The 15,804-nt window shown below is 50.7% G+C and overlaps 1 protein-coding gene across 2 annotated transcripts in view; it reads right to left on the bottom strand.

Moving 5' to 3' along the window:
- PLS3 (plastin 3) overlaps window positions 1-15,804 on the bottom strand; it is a 49,552-nt gene that overhangs the window by 19,870 nt on the left and 13,878 nt on the right. Inside the window, exons 1-2 of one of the 2 annotated variants that reach the window (XM_030498411.1) lie at window positions 13,013-13,031; window positions 752-838 (exon numbers count right to left, since the gene is read on the bottom strand). In XM_030498411.1, the coding sequence (XP_030354271.1) occupies window positions 752-818 (67 nt within the window). In that variant the 5' untranslated portion in view covers window positions 819-838; window positions 13,013-13,031. Of the gene's footprint in view, window positions 1-751; window positions 839-13,012; window positions 13,032-15,804 lie in introns of those variants that run through there. The other variant, XM_030498410.1, reaches the window with a different exon arrangement.

Raw genomic sequence — 15,804 nt, forward strand, 5'->3', positions numbered from 1 at the left:
GGTGCTGAGGCGCTGGCACAGGGTGCCCAGAGAAGCTGTGGCTGCCCCATCCCTGGCAGTGTTCAAGGCCAGGTTGGACACAGGGGCCTGGAGCAACCTGCTCTAGTGGAAGGTGTCCCTGCCCGTGGCAGGGGTTGGGATTGGAAGAGCTCTAAGGTCCCTTCCAGCACAAACCAGGCTGTGGTTCTATGATTAGAACTGGAGCCACCAGAGGGCAATGCACATGCACCGCAGCCGCAGAGCGTTTTCTCACCACCACGAGCTGCTCCATAATGGCAGGTAAACAGACACTAATTAGGTTTTGCCTCCAAGCTCGTCAAACACAGTGCCTCAAATGCACCTGCACCAACCAGAAACACAGCACCTACATCTACATGTGCATGGGTCGGCCGGCCTGCCAAAACCAACATCCTCAGAGCCGAGCTCTGTGCCAGCCCTGAATGCTGCCTGGGCTGCAGTACTGCAATACCTGCTTGGATGTCTTCTGCCATCAGGAACCAACAAAGCCCACCCCTGAGCAATGGGGCAAGGCTCTGTGCCAGCGCTCACTGACAGCCAGGCTGCCACATCTCTTTGTCTTCCTTGGCTAGAAGTGAGAAGCCAGAAGCAACAAGGCTACCAAGAGACTCCTTAGCATGCAGAAGACCATGAGAGCAACAGATTGCCCATATACCCATGTACTGCATACAGGGGTCGGATGAACCCATTTCACAGCAGACAGGAGCAAGCTGCCCTCCACACTGTGACTTACCAACTTTGGCAAAGGCCTCCCTGAGGTCCTCCAGGTCATCTTTGGAGATTTGCATGGTGTTGGCCATCTCATGAACTTAGGGAGTACCTAAAGAGAGAAAAAGGACACTGTGTGAAACAGGGTGCCTTCAAACACCTGCAGTTTTGAACAGCAGTACAGCAACAGTCAGTACCAAGGTCACTACAGTTCTCGAGGCCACGCTTATCTTTCCGCTAAGAAAACAGATGTGTGGAGCTCAGAAGATGGGAAATGCACTGCTTAACAAGTCAGAAATCCCATTAGCCTTGTTAATATTTAGCTCTGTGTATTTATTTTATGGGCTATGCTGTTCTGCACACATGAAGGTACCTGCTAGCAGTGTGTTCTATAGGTCGGAAAAGCTCACATCTCCAGGGATCTCCTGAATAAAATCAGAATCTAGAGTTAAAAGTGTTAATTCAAGAGATAGTGAATGCTCTGCCTACCTGTCCCCCAAGAGCACACAGCTACCAAAGCCAAACAGCAAAGCTCTGAAACAGGGTCATTTTGCACAGTGATATACCTGGTGGTGTTTGCAAGAAGGAATTAGTCTGTTTTTCTACCAGAAAACTGTCTGAACAAACACCTGCCTATTTCCCCAGAGCCAGGCTCTCAACAGGCCATATAAGCAACAGGCTGTTTACATGGCATTGACCTCTCCACCCCCCCGAGCAAGGCATGGCAGGGACACCACAGGGCAAAACAGCAGGCACCAGCCACGCTCAAACCCCAGGTATGCAGAGCTCAATCAATCTTGGTGTTGAAGAAACAGAAAGGATGAAGCACATAGTGCCTACACCCATCTGTGCAATCCTCCTTCCCAAGCACTGATGAGGTGCCACCCACCCAGCCTGGACAGGAGGTATCACCATAAGGATGAGAAAATGATGGGGTTCTTCAGCCTGGAGAAAAGAAGCCACATGGAGACCTCAGAGCAGCTTCCAGTGTCTGAAGGTGGCTACAAGGATGCTGAAGAGGGACTCTTCATCAGAGGCTGTAGTGATAGGACAAGGGGTAATGGGTTCAAGCTTAAACAGGGGAGATTGAGATGAGCTCTGAGGCAGAAGCTCTTCCCTGTGAGGGTGCTGAGGCGCTGGCACAGGGTGCCCAGAGAAGCTGTGGCTGCCCCATCCCTGGCAGTGTTCAAGGCCAGGTTGGACACAGGGGCTTGGAGCAACCTGCTCTAGTGGAAGGTGTCCCTGCCCGTGGCAGGGGTTGGAACTGGATGAGCTTTAAGGTCCTTTCCAACACAAATCAGTCTGGGATTCAATGCAAAGGCCAGTGACCTGCCCACATCCCCTTCCCATGACATTCGTGACAGCAGCATCCCATGTCCCGTGGGCACTTTGGCCAATACAACCACAAGAGATCAGTGATGGATGGATCAACACAAATAGGGCAATCTCTGTGCACAAACAAAGAGGCAGGCACTGATCAGCATGTTCTAGCACCCATGCTAGCTGCAGCTCAGGGGCCTTAAAACTGGGGATCCAGGCACGCTCAGTGCGACTTCAAATGCGACTTGCATCCCCAGATTTTCCAGCTCCACCTTTGTCAGCTACAACTGCTCTAAGGTGAAAAATAAAAGGTTCCTCCTCTGCCTATGAGAACAGGCCCAGCTGCCTCCTCCTTTGTAAGGATGAGGGTGAGCTCAGGTTTACAGCCTGGCAGGAGGCAGGAACCCCCATGGGCTGCTCAAGCAACAAGAAGCTGTTTCACAAATGCCTGTGCTCTGATGGGCAACCCTTTTTGTCTGAGGCCCCCAGCCACCTTCACAAGCACTTGTTAGCTTCAGAACACAGGTTTGCCTGCAGCTGTCTGAGACAGTCAGACTGGAAAGCAGGAGGTTACAGAGGGAGCGATGGGCAGGGTGGCAGCCTGGGAAAGCGGCTCAGGTGGGTGCTCACAGTGGAGAAAGTCAACAATAAGTTGCATCACTGCAGGGACATGACGGGAAGAACATCAGACCCCACCTCCCAGTATCTGCAGAGCTGCCAGCGGGCAGGATAACATCAGCACAAGACACCAACAGCAAGACAGCCAAATCCATCCCTTGGCTTGTGCTGCAGGAACGGGGCAGGGGAGGAATCGTGGTGAAGCTGCATCAGGCTGACAGGAAAGGAGAAAGAAAAAGACACCACAGTAATTTTTTTCTACTGTTCCCCATGACCCAGCTTCAGTGTGCGCTTGAGCCCAGAACCCCCCCCGTGTGCTGGGCTGCACCCCCAGAGCGTGAGCAGCAGCTCAGGGAGGGGATCCTGCCCCTCTGCTGCACTCTAGGGAGACCCCCCTTGCAGTCCTGATCCAGCTCTGGGGCAGCAGCACAAGAGGGACGTGGAGCTGTTGGAGCAAGTCCAGAAGAGGCCATAGAGCTGCTGCGAGGGCTGGAGCAGCTCTGCTCTGGAGCCAGGCTGAGAGAGCTGGGCTGGGGCAGCCTGGAGAAGAGAAGGCTCCTGAAGGGGAGACCTTAGAGCAGCTCCCAGTATCTGAAGGGGCCAACAAAGATGCTGGACAGGGACTCCTCGTTGGGGACTGTAGCAATAGGACGAGGGGTGATGGGTTTAAACTTAAACAAGGGAGATTTAGGTTAGACACAAGAAAGAAATTCTTCCCTGTGAGGGTGCTGAGGCGCTGGCACAGGCTGCCCAGAGAAGCTGTGGCTGCCCCATCCCTGGCAGTGTTCAAGGCCAGGTTGGACACAGGGGCTTGGAGCACCCTGCTCTAGTTGAAGGTGTCCCTGCCCACGGCAGGGATTGGAACTGGATGAGCTTTAAGGTCCCTTCAACACAAACCAGGCTGGGGTTCCATGATCACAAGTTAAGCTAGTTGCCCAAGGAAACGTTACCTTGGTCCTCGCAGGATGCAGAACGCTGTGTGCGGTGCTGCCCGTTGTGCTGCATACCCAGGCCACCACATCTTGTACACCAAAACAAGCAGCGAACACCACCATAAGCTGAGAGCTGTTAAAAAAGCTGCTCTGTTTGACTTCATCATGGAAATGCCACACTCTGGATATATCCTGCAGTTGTTGGGGGGCGGGGGGGGGGTCTTCACTTAAAAAATACCTCCCTTCCAGCCCCGATGCTGTTCAGCTCAGTCAGTAAGTCTATAAAGCAGGTTCACCTTTCAGTTTTCATACCACTTCTTCCCTCTCTGTTTCTCTGCTTGAGAGCAGAGAGGGAGAGTTTGAACCAACAGAGGAAAAGCAGAGTCCTGACCTTGTGAGAGCTGCCTGGGAAGGGGAAAGTATGCAAAGATAGAACAAAACAGCATATAAGAAGTTTAGTGGGCCACAAAGGTACAAGCTGACTGAGACTACTGAGCCCCCAAAGGAGTTTCAAGGAGTTATTTTGCAATGGAGACATATTACACCCAACACTGCACAGTGGGCTGCAGGGCGGAGGAGCTCTTCAGTTTTTGTTGTGTGGGGGTTTGTGTGTGTTTGTTTGCTTTTAATAGCTGAGTCTGGGGCATTCAGGCCCGTGTTTTTCCATTCACAGTTGCGTTGTTAAACAAGAGGCTTTGTCTTCCTGGATATAAAAAGCCCTTTTATCACACTGGCAGAGGGATCACACATCAGCTGCCTTTGTGGGGACACAGCACCACGCTGCTCACGCCTCACCACAGCACATTCACTTCCACATGAGCAAAGCCCCTGCCAGGGCATGCAATGACAGCCAGAGACAAACTGTAGCTGGGGACCTCAGAGAATGGGAAATGCATTCCTTACCAAGTCAGAAATCCCGTTAGCCTTCTTAATATTTAGCTTTGTGTATTTATTGTATGGGCTATGTTGCTCTGCACACATAGAATTGCAGCCTGGTTTGGGCTGAAGGGACCTTAAAGCTCATCCAGTTCCAACCCCCTGCCACGGGCAGGGACACCTTCCACTAGAGCAGGTTGCTCCAAGCCCCTGTGTCCAACCTGGCCTTGAACACTGCCAGGGATGGGGCAGCCACAGCTTCTCTGGGCACCCTGTGCCAGTGCCTCAGCACCCTCACAGGGAAGAACTTCTGCCTCAGAGCTCATCTCAATCTCCCCTCTGGCAGGTTAAAGCCATTCCCCTTGTCCTGTCCCTACAGTCCCTGATGAAGAGCCTGTAGTGACAGGACAAGAGGTAATGCCTTCAAACTTAAATGTAAAGGTACCCCCCACCAGTGCAGACCCATTTTAGAGGGAGGAAGTGAGAGCAAGGGGAAAAGAGGAGACAGAAGTGAGCTGGTAATCCCACACCCATTTTACACCCTGATGACAGATGGGCTATCATCAGTCAACACACACAGAAGCAGAGTGTATAAGAAAGCAATTCCTGCACCAGATCCCTTTTGCTCCTGCCTTCACCCCTCACTCCACAGAAGAAAACCAGAGGCAGCTCCATAACACATGGATGGACTAAAGATGCTCCAGAGAAGAGCGTCTTCAGACAGACACTGCAGCCTGTTTGTGTCACAGAATCCCAGACTGGTTTGGTTGGAAGGGACCATAAAGATCACACCGCTCCAACCCTCCCTCCCTGCAGCCTTCACTTCGTGCTGCAGATGAGAACTGCTTCAAGTGCATCTCAGGTTTTCCAGGATCAACTGCCTTCCCAGAGAGTGGATGTATAAAGTTTCTGTGCAAACAAGTTTTATAGCTTCTAAACACAGAGCAGTCATCAAACTGGGGTTAGTTTATTTGCTCCCCAGGCAGAGCTGCAATACAGACAAGACAGATGGAGCTGCCCCAGCATCTGTGTTTTCACAGCTGGAACCCACCTTCAGTGGGACCATCACCAGAAGGATGCCTGGAGGTAATCTGAGCACTTGGGTTCTCAGACAGCAACTTAACAACACTCAAACCCACAGAAAAAGTCCCAAGACTCTTTCCCAAGGAGATGAGTCCTGGGAGCTGCATCCTGCACAGAGGATCAGTGAAACATCACAGAGTCAGACTGGTTTGGGTTGAAGGGACCTTAAAGCTCATCCAGTTCCAACCCCTGCCACGGGCAGGGACACCTTCCACTAGAGCAGGTTGCTCCAAGCCCCTGTGTCCAACCTGGCCTTGAACACTGCCAGGGATGGGGCAGCCACAGCTTCTCTGGGCACCCTGTGCCAGCGCCTCAGCACCCTCACAGGGAAGAACTTCTGCCAAATGTCTATGATACTTGCTCCAACATTATAAAGTACATTTAAATAATTCTTATATCTAGATTTAAACACTGCTCCTGATATTTGTCAAATTTCTAAGAGATGTGGATGGAATTTGGAGACATTTCTTTATGACTATTTAGGATATAATTACAACCATCTTGAATTCTGAGACTAAACCAGGCTCACATTGAATATTATGAATATCTACAATTACCCACAAACTCCCTGTGCTTCATCAGCAAAACATACCTTTACTCTAAAAATAAATTCTCCTTTCATGTTTTAGTAATTCACGGCCTTTCCACTTCAATTTAAACTTACATCAACACAGCCTGCTTTTAAATTACCTTTTAAAGCACGAGGGGGTGTGTATGTGTATTCGGGCACTTGCACATCTCCTTGAAAGCTGGAGGATTAGTCCCATTTTGAAAGCACATGGCAACCAAATATTTCCCAACAGCCACTTGAACACTTCCAACAGAAACAGAACAGGAATTTGCTGCTGATCCAAATAGAAGGATTTGCTTTCTTAGCAGCTCCATGTTCATTTTAAAACCGAGCTGCTCCGTCCTTCCCAGACCCACCCTGCTTTAATATCTCTACAAATGACTGATTAACAACACCAAGGTGTTTATGCAAACGCAGATGCACATGAAAGTGTCAAGGAAAAGGCATTAATATGTCCTTTTTCCACTCGAGCAAAGAGCCAGGAGCGAGCTGGGCCTGGGCTGGAGCAGGAGTGACTCAGCCCCTGCGCGCTCCGCTCTGCACAGGAACCTGCGGGTTGCTGCCTCTCCATGCGGAAGGCTCCAGACAGGAGAACACAAGTCACTCAGCATCAGCTCATTAAAACACCTCAGAACTCGCGTACCCCTGGCCACAGACCCAGCACGGAGCAGTCTGGTGGTAGACACCGAGTCCCAGCAGGCGGCAGAGCCCCCGGGGCTGGCGGCACATGGCACTGATGCAGCCTGGCTGATTTGAAGCTGATTTGGAGAGAATCCTGGTGATTCATCCCCAGGCTTCCTGAGGATCACCCCGTCCTCCCTCTTCTTCCCTGTTCTGCACTCCCCGGCTTGCCTTACCCCATTCACCCCCAAGCTCCTTTGGCAAGATCATGTAATCCCAGACTGGTTTGGGTTGAAGGGACCTTAAAGCTCATCCAGCTCCAGCCCCCTGCCACGGGCAGGGACACCTTCCACTAGAGCAGGTTGCTCCAAGCCCCTGTGTCCAACCTGGCCTTGAACACTGCCAGGGATGGGGCAGCCACAGCTTCTCTGGGCACCCTGTGCCAGCGCCTCAGCACCCTCACAGGGAAGAGCTTCTGCCTCAGAGCTCATCTCAGTCTCCCTTCTGGCAGGTTAAAGCCATTCCCCTCGTCCTCTCTTGACAGCAACAAGAGGAAGTGAAAGCTTGCAGTGCACAGACTTGGTCTGATGAGTCCTCCAAGATAAACATATACCACTGCTTTGGGGGGAGACTGGGAAGTTTAGGGATGGATGGCTTGTAAATGAAAACTTATCATGCAATCCATCCTCTCCTGCTCATAAATCAGTTTGTGTATTTCAAGCAATGTTTTGCTTATCAGGTTCCTCCCAGACAGTGCCCACAGGTTGGTTATTAGCAAACACCAGGCTGTGGGAAGCACAGAAACTTGGATTTGGCAATTGCCATCCATCCAGTCACCATGCACAGGCTGAAACTAGACTTTCACCACACTTTCATCTTTCCATGGCAATGGGGGTCATCCTGATAAGAGCAATGAGTAGGAGATGCTACCCCATTCACAGAGAATGTCCAACTCCTCACCAACAGCGTGACACTGCCGCAAACCTCTGTCCCCCCAGCAATATCTTTGCTGTTGCTCTTTGCATGAACATGGTTCTCATGGACACAAAACAGGGGTTCCTGTCTCCTCAGGTAGCTGTTTCCCCTGTCTCAGGAGGAAAGGGGCACGTGAAGCTTTGAGCAGGTATTTCTTCACAGTGCAAGGCTTGGCTGAGGAGCTGCATCTCTCATCTGTGGCTTTTTCCTTCAACCAAGCTTTCGCTACCCCATGCACATCAGGGTCAACACCGATGAAACTACAGCTCTGCTCTCAAGGTCTGCAGTGCTTTAACTATTGAAGAGCTCTGGGCTGGAATGCCTCAAAAGCAGTCACCCAAACCCAGCTTTCTTTTATTATTAATCCAGCTTTCCCCATCCATGCACAGCATCAGTCAACTCATCCCAACAGGCCCAGGACCAACCACACACACATTCAACTTTAATACTGGATGTCTTTAAGCTTGTCTTGCTGCTTGAATTTACTGGCTCACACCTCCCAGTCCTCCAGCTTCCTCAAGCTACTGCCTTTACCCACAGAGTACACACTTTGACTGGTCCATGCTGTCTGTGTAGCCCAGCAGCTCGTACAGAGCCCTGTGGTGGATCACAGGGAAAGGACACAGGACTGCAGATAGCAACTGCCACTGCACAGGCACTTTGTAGCTCAGTTCTTCCCAATCCCACCAAAAGATGACCTCCAGCCGCTGGGTTTTTGCAGCACCTGTATATTGGCAATAGTCCCATGAATGGGTTTTGCTTTATATCCTTCCAAATCCCTGAAGCTGTCATGCTGGGAGAGACCAGCTCCCTGCTATGCTTATTGTCACCTGGGAGCAGACTGTGAGACTTCGCTCCTGTTGTTACACAACTCTGCTGCTGCGGGGGAAAAACCTGTCAAATCCATCAAGAGCAGAGGCACACACTGGAATTAGTCACTGCACTTGGCTTGCCAGCCGCTCCCTCTGGATTGGGAGGCATGCCTTTATGGGGTGTCCACCTCTGGACATGCACCTTCCTCCAGGTTAAAAACCAAATTCCTCCAAGCTAGACCTGTGCAGAATGTTGCCAGAGGTTCTTCTAAGCAGCACTTGGGGAGATGCCCAGCAGGGATCTGGGCTGCACAGGGGTAGGGTCACTCCATGGTATGGGAATGGCAGCAAAACAGTTCTCCTATGCCTTCTGCTCAGACTTTAACCACTGCCCCAACATCCATGGACAGCCAGGACAAGCTGATCCTTCACTTTTTGCATGCTGCTCAAAGTGTTTTCTCTCCCTTCAAGACAGAATCTGATTCACTAGCTTCAATAATCTTAAACCCTTACTAAAAACAACTGCTGACCCATCAGCCAATTCACATGCCTCTGACACCCCTGTACAGCCAAGGAGGTGGACCAGAAAATGGTCAAAGTGTTCAGGACCCAGAACCAAGCTGGAGCTGGTACCCACAGAAAACCTAAGACCAGCTTCAAACCTGCTCGCAGCATCAAACAGGGATCAGCCCCCTGCTAAAGGCCCAGGAAAGCCTCCACCTTAAGAGCAGCCTCCAGAATACTGAAAGCTGGGGATATGACACAGAAATCTGTAGGGATTTGAGTACACAACTCACTGGATGAGCTTTAAGGTCCCTTCCAAACCAAACCATTCCATGACTCTATGATCCCCATGCAGCCCTGAAGGAATATGAGCCAGAGCTGCCTCTGATGCACATTAGGCAGTGACATGCAATCCTGGAGCAGAGCAGATGGATGCTTGCTTGCCATCATGACCCAGCATTTACTATCAGGAGGCTGAACTGGCAGAAACATAAAACTGGTTTGAGACTCAAATGCAAGGGAAAGCATGGAAAGCTTGCTGCAGATCTACATTCTTCTCTGAACACTCCTGATGTGGATGACGAGGGCCGAGGGGAGTGGATAGAGGGTCAAAGCAGGGGCAGTGCCGGTTTTCAAGGAGAGCAGTTGCCTGCTAGACCTTGCTGCTGCACTCACACATCCTCATCACCTGCAGACACAGCTTGCTGTGCCCACCTTGCTGCTCCAACTCTATGCCATGTATCTACGGAGTACTTACAATCTGCAGGGCACAGTAGAGACCAGGTAAAACATTGCTTGAGGCACCAATGAATTGGTCCTTAAAAGCCTCTTTGCAAAATACTTCTCCTAAATGTTGCATTTTGGCACACTTTTAGCAGAGCAAGTACTGCAGGATGAAAGCACACTCGAGACCATAACCTGCTAGATTTATCTCACTTTTGCAGTAGTTTGCTCACATTAGTGGAAACAGAACAGCAAAATTCCCGATTAACTCATTAGTCCAACATGAACCAGGTGAGCCTTTCAAGACCTCTCAGGAAAGGAAGAGCTGAGCACTCATCCTGCCTGGAACTTGCAAAAGCAAGTAACCTTCATAGATAATTTAAACCTAAGTGCAATGAGGTAAAAGGGGCAGGAGGGGGGGCAGGGGTCAGATGTCAGCTAATGGACTGAGACTTGGAAGGCTTAATGTAAATTCCTGGCTCAGGCACAGAAAACTCATGCTGGCCTCTCAGGAAATTCTTATGCTGATAGTAATTCTTACTCTTGCACAGTTCCCCAAATAAAAGCAGCATTAAACACTTCCTACTGCTTATTGAGTACCTTAACCATAAATGACTTCAAGAAAGGACCCACCTCTTGCCACCCACTGCAAAACTCAGCATAAGGCATCCCTCACTGTATGACAGGACTCTCAGAGTGACGGTGGGAAAGCCGTGTTCCCCACCTGCATAAGCAAGGAGGGGTGAGGATCACCGGGCTAAAAGAGATAAAGCAAAGCAGCATTACTCAGTCTCGTAACCTTCCCTCCTGCCCAGGCAGGGGAATCAGCGAGATCCCTAAATTAAATCACAGCACAGTCACTGCCTATTCAGTGCCAGCAAACAAGCTCCTGCAAGCCAAACCCCCAGCGTGATGGTGCGATCCCTGGAGAGCTGGACAACAGTGAGTCTCAGAAGTTCAGTTTGGCAGGGTGGGTTCTGTGCAACCCTTTAACAGGTACAGCCGTGGTGAAACGATTCTGCAGTTTATCAGTTTGAAGGTGAGCAGATCAGGCCTGAAATGGGACAGCCAGGGCTCAGGGGAGACCTTGTAACAGCCTTCCAATACCTAAAGGGATCTAAACTGACAGGAGGGAGACTAAGATGAGCTCTGAGGCAGAAGCTCTTCCCTGTGAGGGTGCTGAGGCGCTGGCACAGGGTGCCCAGAGAAGCTGTGGCTGCCCCATCCTTGGATTCTACGGTTCTATGATATCACAGCAGCCAGGCAGCTGCTGACCCGATGATAAACATCCATTGAACTGCATTAGAGATTCAGACTGGTTTGTGTGGAAGGGACCTTAAGGCTCACCCAGTTCCAACCCCTGCCACGGGCAGGGACACCTTCCACTAGAGCAGGTTACTCCAAGCCGCTGTGTCCAACCTGGCCTTGGACACTGCCAGGGATGGAGCATATGCCAATGTACATCATCTTAAATAAGAAACAAACCACTAGAAACTGCAAACCCTGCTCTACACATTGCAATTATGTTCTAAAAGTCTCTTAGAAACCATGAATTTCAGTAACTGTTCTCTTACTAGAAAAACCTAGTGATAAAAGAAGAAAAACCTTTTTCCATCCTTCCCCTGCTGCCTGTAATCTTGTTCAGAAAGCACCCGGGCAAAGGAAAAGAAGTCAAAATAATTTGATTCAGAGGAGGCAAGCATCAGTAGTGCAATACATCAGTGTCACTGCATAGGTGTCCTCACAGCTTCTAGAAGTATAAAACCAATCTGTAACTTCAACATTTACTTTCTCTAGAGAAGATGGCTCAGATCCCATCTACCTTGACAAAAGCAGAAACATTAATCTCAAAGATTAATGTGAAAGAGCTAGAAGAGCAGGAGATCTGCTGTCTTTGCCTCCCAGGAGGCTGCCGTGATAGTGTCATCACATTCACTCCAACAGCAGGGTGCTCCCCACGCTTCTCTATAATCTAACTTCCTTTGGGGAAGAGCCATAGGGAGCAAAGGGAAGCAGTGGCAAGCTCTGCTCTGTGGCTCTTGGACTGTGAACAACCATTCATAGTCTCTGCAAAACATACCCTAATTACTGGTTTTGAGGCCCGGCAGGATCTCCAAGATGCATCCAGCATCCACACAAGTTCTCGTTGGGTCCCTTCAAGCTGCTTTGCCACCTCCTCCTCCTCCTCCCCTGGTTTAGCAGCTCTGCCAATGCCCAGTACCCCTAGGACAGATGTAGTGGTTAAGGAGACGTGTGCACCATAAACAGCACACCACCTCATTGCTACTCCAAACTTCAGGAGGGTGTGAGAGTCCTCCAGCTGTGGAACTCATCTGTGAACTCATCTCAGCCAGATGTTTTGCAGAATAAAAGCAGGGTAAGAGTAAAATATAACTAAGCAAAACCTCAGAGCAACACGTTCAGTATAAACAAAATCAGGACACGAAGCAGCCACACTAGATGTGTTTTACGGGTTTCCAGGCATGTTAAGTCTAAGTTTTTCAGCACAAAAAAATCAGCTTTTCAGTTCAATACTTAAAAGCAGTTGGTACGTAAGTGTTTGGGCTAGTAGCGACTGCTAAAGCATTTGGAAAGGGTCTGTGCTGGCTTCCAGCACCGAGCACAGCCAGCCTCCACCACAAAACACAGCAAGCAAGTTCCTCACTTCGGAAACAAAACCCTGCCAGGCTGTGATGCCAGATGCCATTCCCACCGGAGCAGCACTTGGAAGCACAGCCTCTCTAGGCAAAAGACCCCCAAAACTTGGGGAGCTGCCACAGCCAATTCCCCAAGAGCACTCAGAGCTCCTCATGCTTTCTGCAAGGCAAAGCTTTAAATATTTAACACTCCAAACATGCGAGTTTGAGCAGTTCTGCTTTTGAAAAGGCTGCTGCAGACCGAGACGGGATTAAGATGTGCCGAGACCGAGGTTTCTGGGAAGGCAACACCCTCAGTCCTCTCCCGAGACATTCACAACCCGGTGATGTAAAGTCAGTCACGGCACTCACTGCTGCCCTGTTTGCATGTGCGGCTCACTCAGGTGCACAGATAAATCCCAAATCTAAAATGCATTAAAACCCAAAATTGATCTTTTCATTCTGCCTCCAGCTATTCCCCTTGATCCACTCCAGCAGTAGATGTTTTGTGGAGACGAATCAAAGTAAAACAAGTCACTGCAGGGTGATGTCTGCCATGTGCTCGCATCCCTGCAGCCAGGACCCCGAGCGGCAGCATCCCAGGAGCACCCTTACCTCTGCTCCTCACCGGAATCGGTCCGTCGGCCGGGCTGAAGCGTGTCCCAGCCGCGGCGCGGATCCGGACAGCCAGCATTCCTCCCTGCATCCCCGCCCCGCAGATGGGAGGTCGCTTCCCCAGAGCCACGGAAGAGATGCGGTCATGGCACGGAAAGAGGCGTTGGAAAGGCTGAGGGACAGGCTGCTCGGGTGCGGGATGCTCCAACTGCTGCTGTGCCTTTAGTGCTGGGCACTTGGGAGCAGGAGCCAGAAAGATATAAAGCTTTTAGGTAAGCAAACTGATTTTTAGTTATTTATTAAACAAAAAGAACTCTTTCACCTTTAATGGTTTAAATTCAGTGCAGTTTGCTTTGCTGGCTCTCAGTTTGTCCAGTCAAACAGTGACATGGAGCTTGTATTTTATGTACTTATTTTATGGATGTCTTTAAAACCAACAGAAGCTCACAGACAGAACAACGCAGATCCAGACCTATTTGGCCCCAGTCCACACTGAGGGAGGATGCTGCCTGCTATTTCACACCACAGTGGCTCCAAAAGAAACCAAAAAAAGTGGTCTGGATGGGTGGTAAATACAGAGTTCAGAGCTGGTCCATACTGTAATTCATTTCATTACCTCAGCGATTCCTCCCTGTCTGCTCTCACTGAAACCAGGACAGACATCTGCTACTAACCAGGAGGACACAAGCAACAGAAACATGATGTTCTGTGTTGTTGCTGATGCAACGCACAGGAGTGGAATCAGTCACCAGAAAGGTTAAGTGGGATTTCCAAACCATCATCACCCATTTCAGAAATTTCCATTCCTGTGAAGCCCATCATGTTCGAACCCTCCCATAGCTGGAGCGAAAGGACATCACTTACTAATGCTCGAATTAGTAAAGAATTTGAAGAACCCGTGACTCTTCTAAAAATTCAAAATACTAAACCAACAGGGTCATTTTTGGTTGTTTCTGTTTAAAAGTGCTGCCAGGCAGGACGATGAGTCACTGCCTGGTCCCATTTCTTGGGTAGCACCTGAAAATTTGGCTTCCAGCTGTAAAGTTTTAAAGGAGGTATAAAAAGAAGGAGCCCAAAACCCAACCCCAAAGCCACAACCTGACAGCTTCCTTGGGAGGGTAAAAATAATGGGAACCAAAATAGACATTTTTATGCCCAGAAATGCAGCTGCAACTTAAAAGGAAAGACGTTGGCTTGAAAAACACTCTTGCACTCCACCACGGTCAGGCTGCCTGTGCATCACACAGGGCTTAGGGGAGAGTGACTCGAACCCTGACCTTCAGCAACAACCAGCTTCAGCATCGCCCCTGGCTCCAACCTAGTGACTGCACCCAGCCCACCACATCGTGGGGCAAACACACCAAAACGGGGGAAACTTGTTTCAGGAAGTTTAGTCCCTCCACACCTCGCTCCATGTGTGAGCACACTGCACAGTGTAAATTCTCCCTGTCAGGTTTGGGAAGTGCTGAGGCTTTGGGGCTTGGCAGGTCCCGGGGACAGCAAGCCAAACCCAGCTCCCAGACTGGGTTGTGTGACTTCTACCAATGGCAGAGCCATCGCAGGAGCAATGCCTGCTTTTGGGAAGGAAAAGACAAAAACCTCCTGTCCTTGTGCCTGGCATCCATGTTGCTGGGATAGAAAGCAGCATATGCCGGTGGCAGATGCCACAGAGGCAGACACCTAAAAGCCACCAGCCCACACCTCTACTTACTCCGTTTTTTACAGGTAACGCATCCTACAGGGTGCGATTCCCATTCCCTCTGCTGGGACGGGAAAGGGCATTGCTACCCACTGCCCTCAGTCAGCACAGATCCTCAGTGGCTCCACCACGAGAGGTCCAACTGCCATGTGTAACGCCCATGTCCACATCTGCCAAGGCTCCACAATAGCCAGTTTTTCCACCGCTTTCAGAGCCCTCTCCTCTGCCAACGCTCCGAACCCAGCCCTGTCGGTCCAACCTGCAATTACACTCAAGCCTAAAATAGCAGCTCGGTGGTGCCAGCACCACTCACGGCTGCGTCATGCCCCGAGACCAGGGTGTGGTGATGGCAGAACCAGCGCTCCCCGGCACTCCCAGCCCACTTCCTCCAGCGCAGCTGGGCACGCACCGCTCCCCGTGCTTCCAAAATAGGAAGTTTTATGCTCAAGGCAGTACAGCAGCGTGCCTTCCCCTTCCCGAAAGCCTTTTAGGGAAGCACAAGATGCTCGAGGTGCTCAGGAGTGACTCTGCTCAGGTGACACTGCAGAGGGAGTACGGGATGGAGGTGTGCGCACAAGGAGGACTTGCGGCACCAACAGGATCCCTCCAGCACATCCTTGCGCAAGGACACGTCTCCTCCCCGGCCCCAGCTGCCAAGTTTCGCTGGGAGGCCACTGATACGTATTTGCCCTCCAGAGATTACTCAACGGTGGTGGAGGGAGCGGCAGCCACTGCTTTCCTCTGACTTCCAGGTGACAAGGAAGCAGAGGGTCAATCCAGGAGTCACCCTGGCCCTCTGCTCTCACCACTGGCCCTCAAGAATAGACCCTTTGGCAAAGCTCTGGGGGAGGAAGGGAGCACATTCAAGATCTTGCCTACAAGAAACCTGGAGAGGGGCTTTGGACAAGGGCCTGTAGGGACAGGACAAGGGGAATGGCTTTAACCTGCCAGAGGGGAGATTGAGATGAGCTCTGAGGCAGAAGCTCTTCCCTGTGAGGGTGCTGGCACAGGGTGCCCAGAGAAGCTGTGGCTGCCCCATCCCTGGCAGTGTTCAAGGCCAGGTTGGACAGAGGGGCTTGGAGCAACCTGCTCT

Source organism: Strigops habroptila, chromosome 9, assembly GCF_004027225.2.
Source record: "Strigops habroptila isolate Jane chromosome 9, bStrHab1.2.pri, whole genome shotgun sequence".
In the NCBI taxonomy this organism is placed as follows: domain Eukaryota; kingdom Metazoa; phylum Chordata; class Aves; order Psittaciformes; family Psittacidae; genus Strigops; species Strigops habroptila.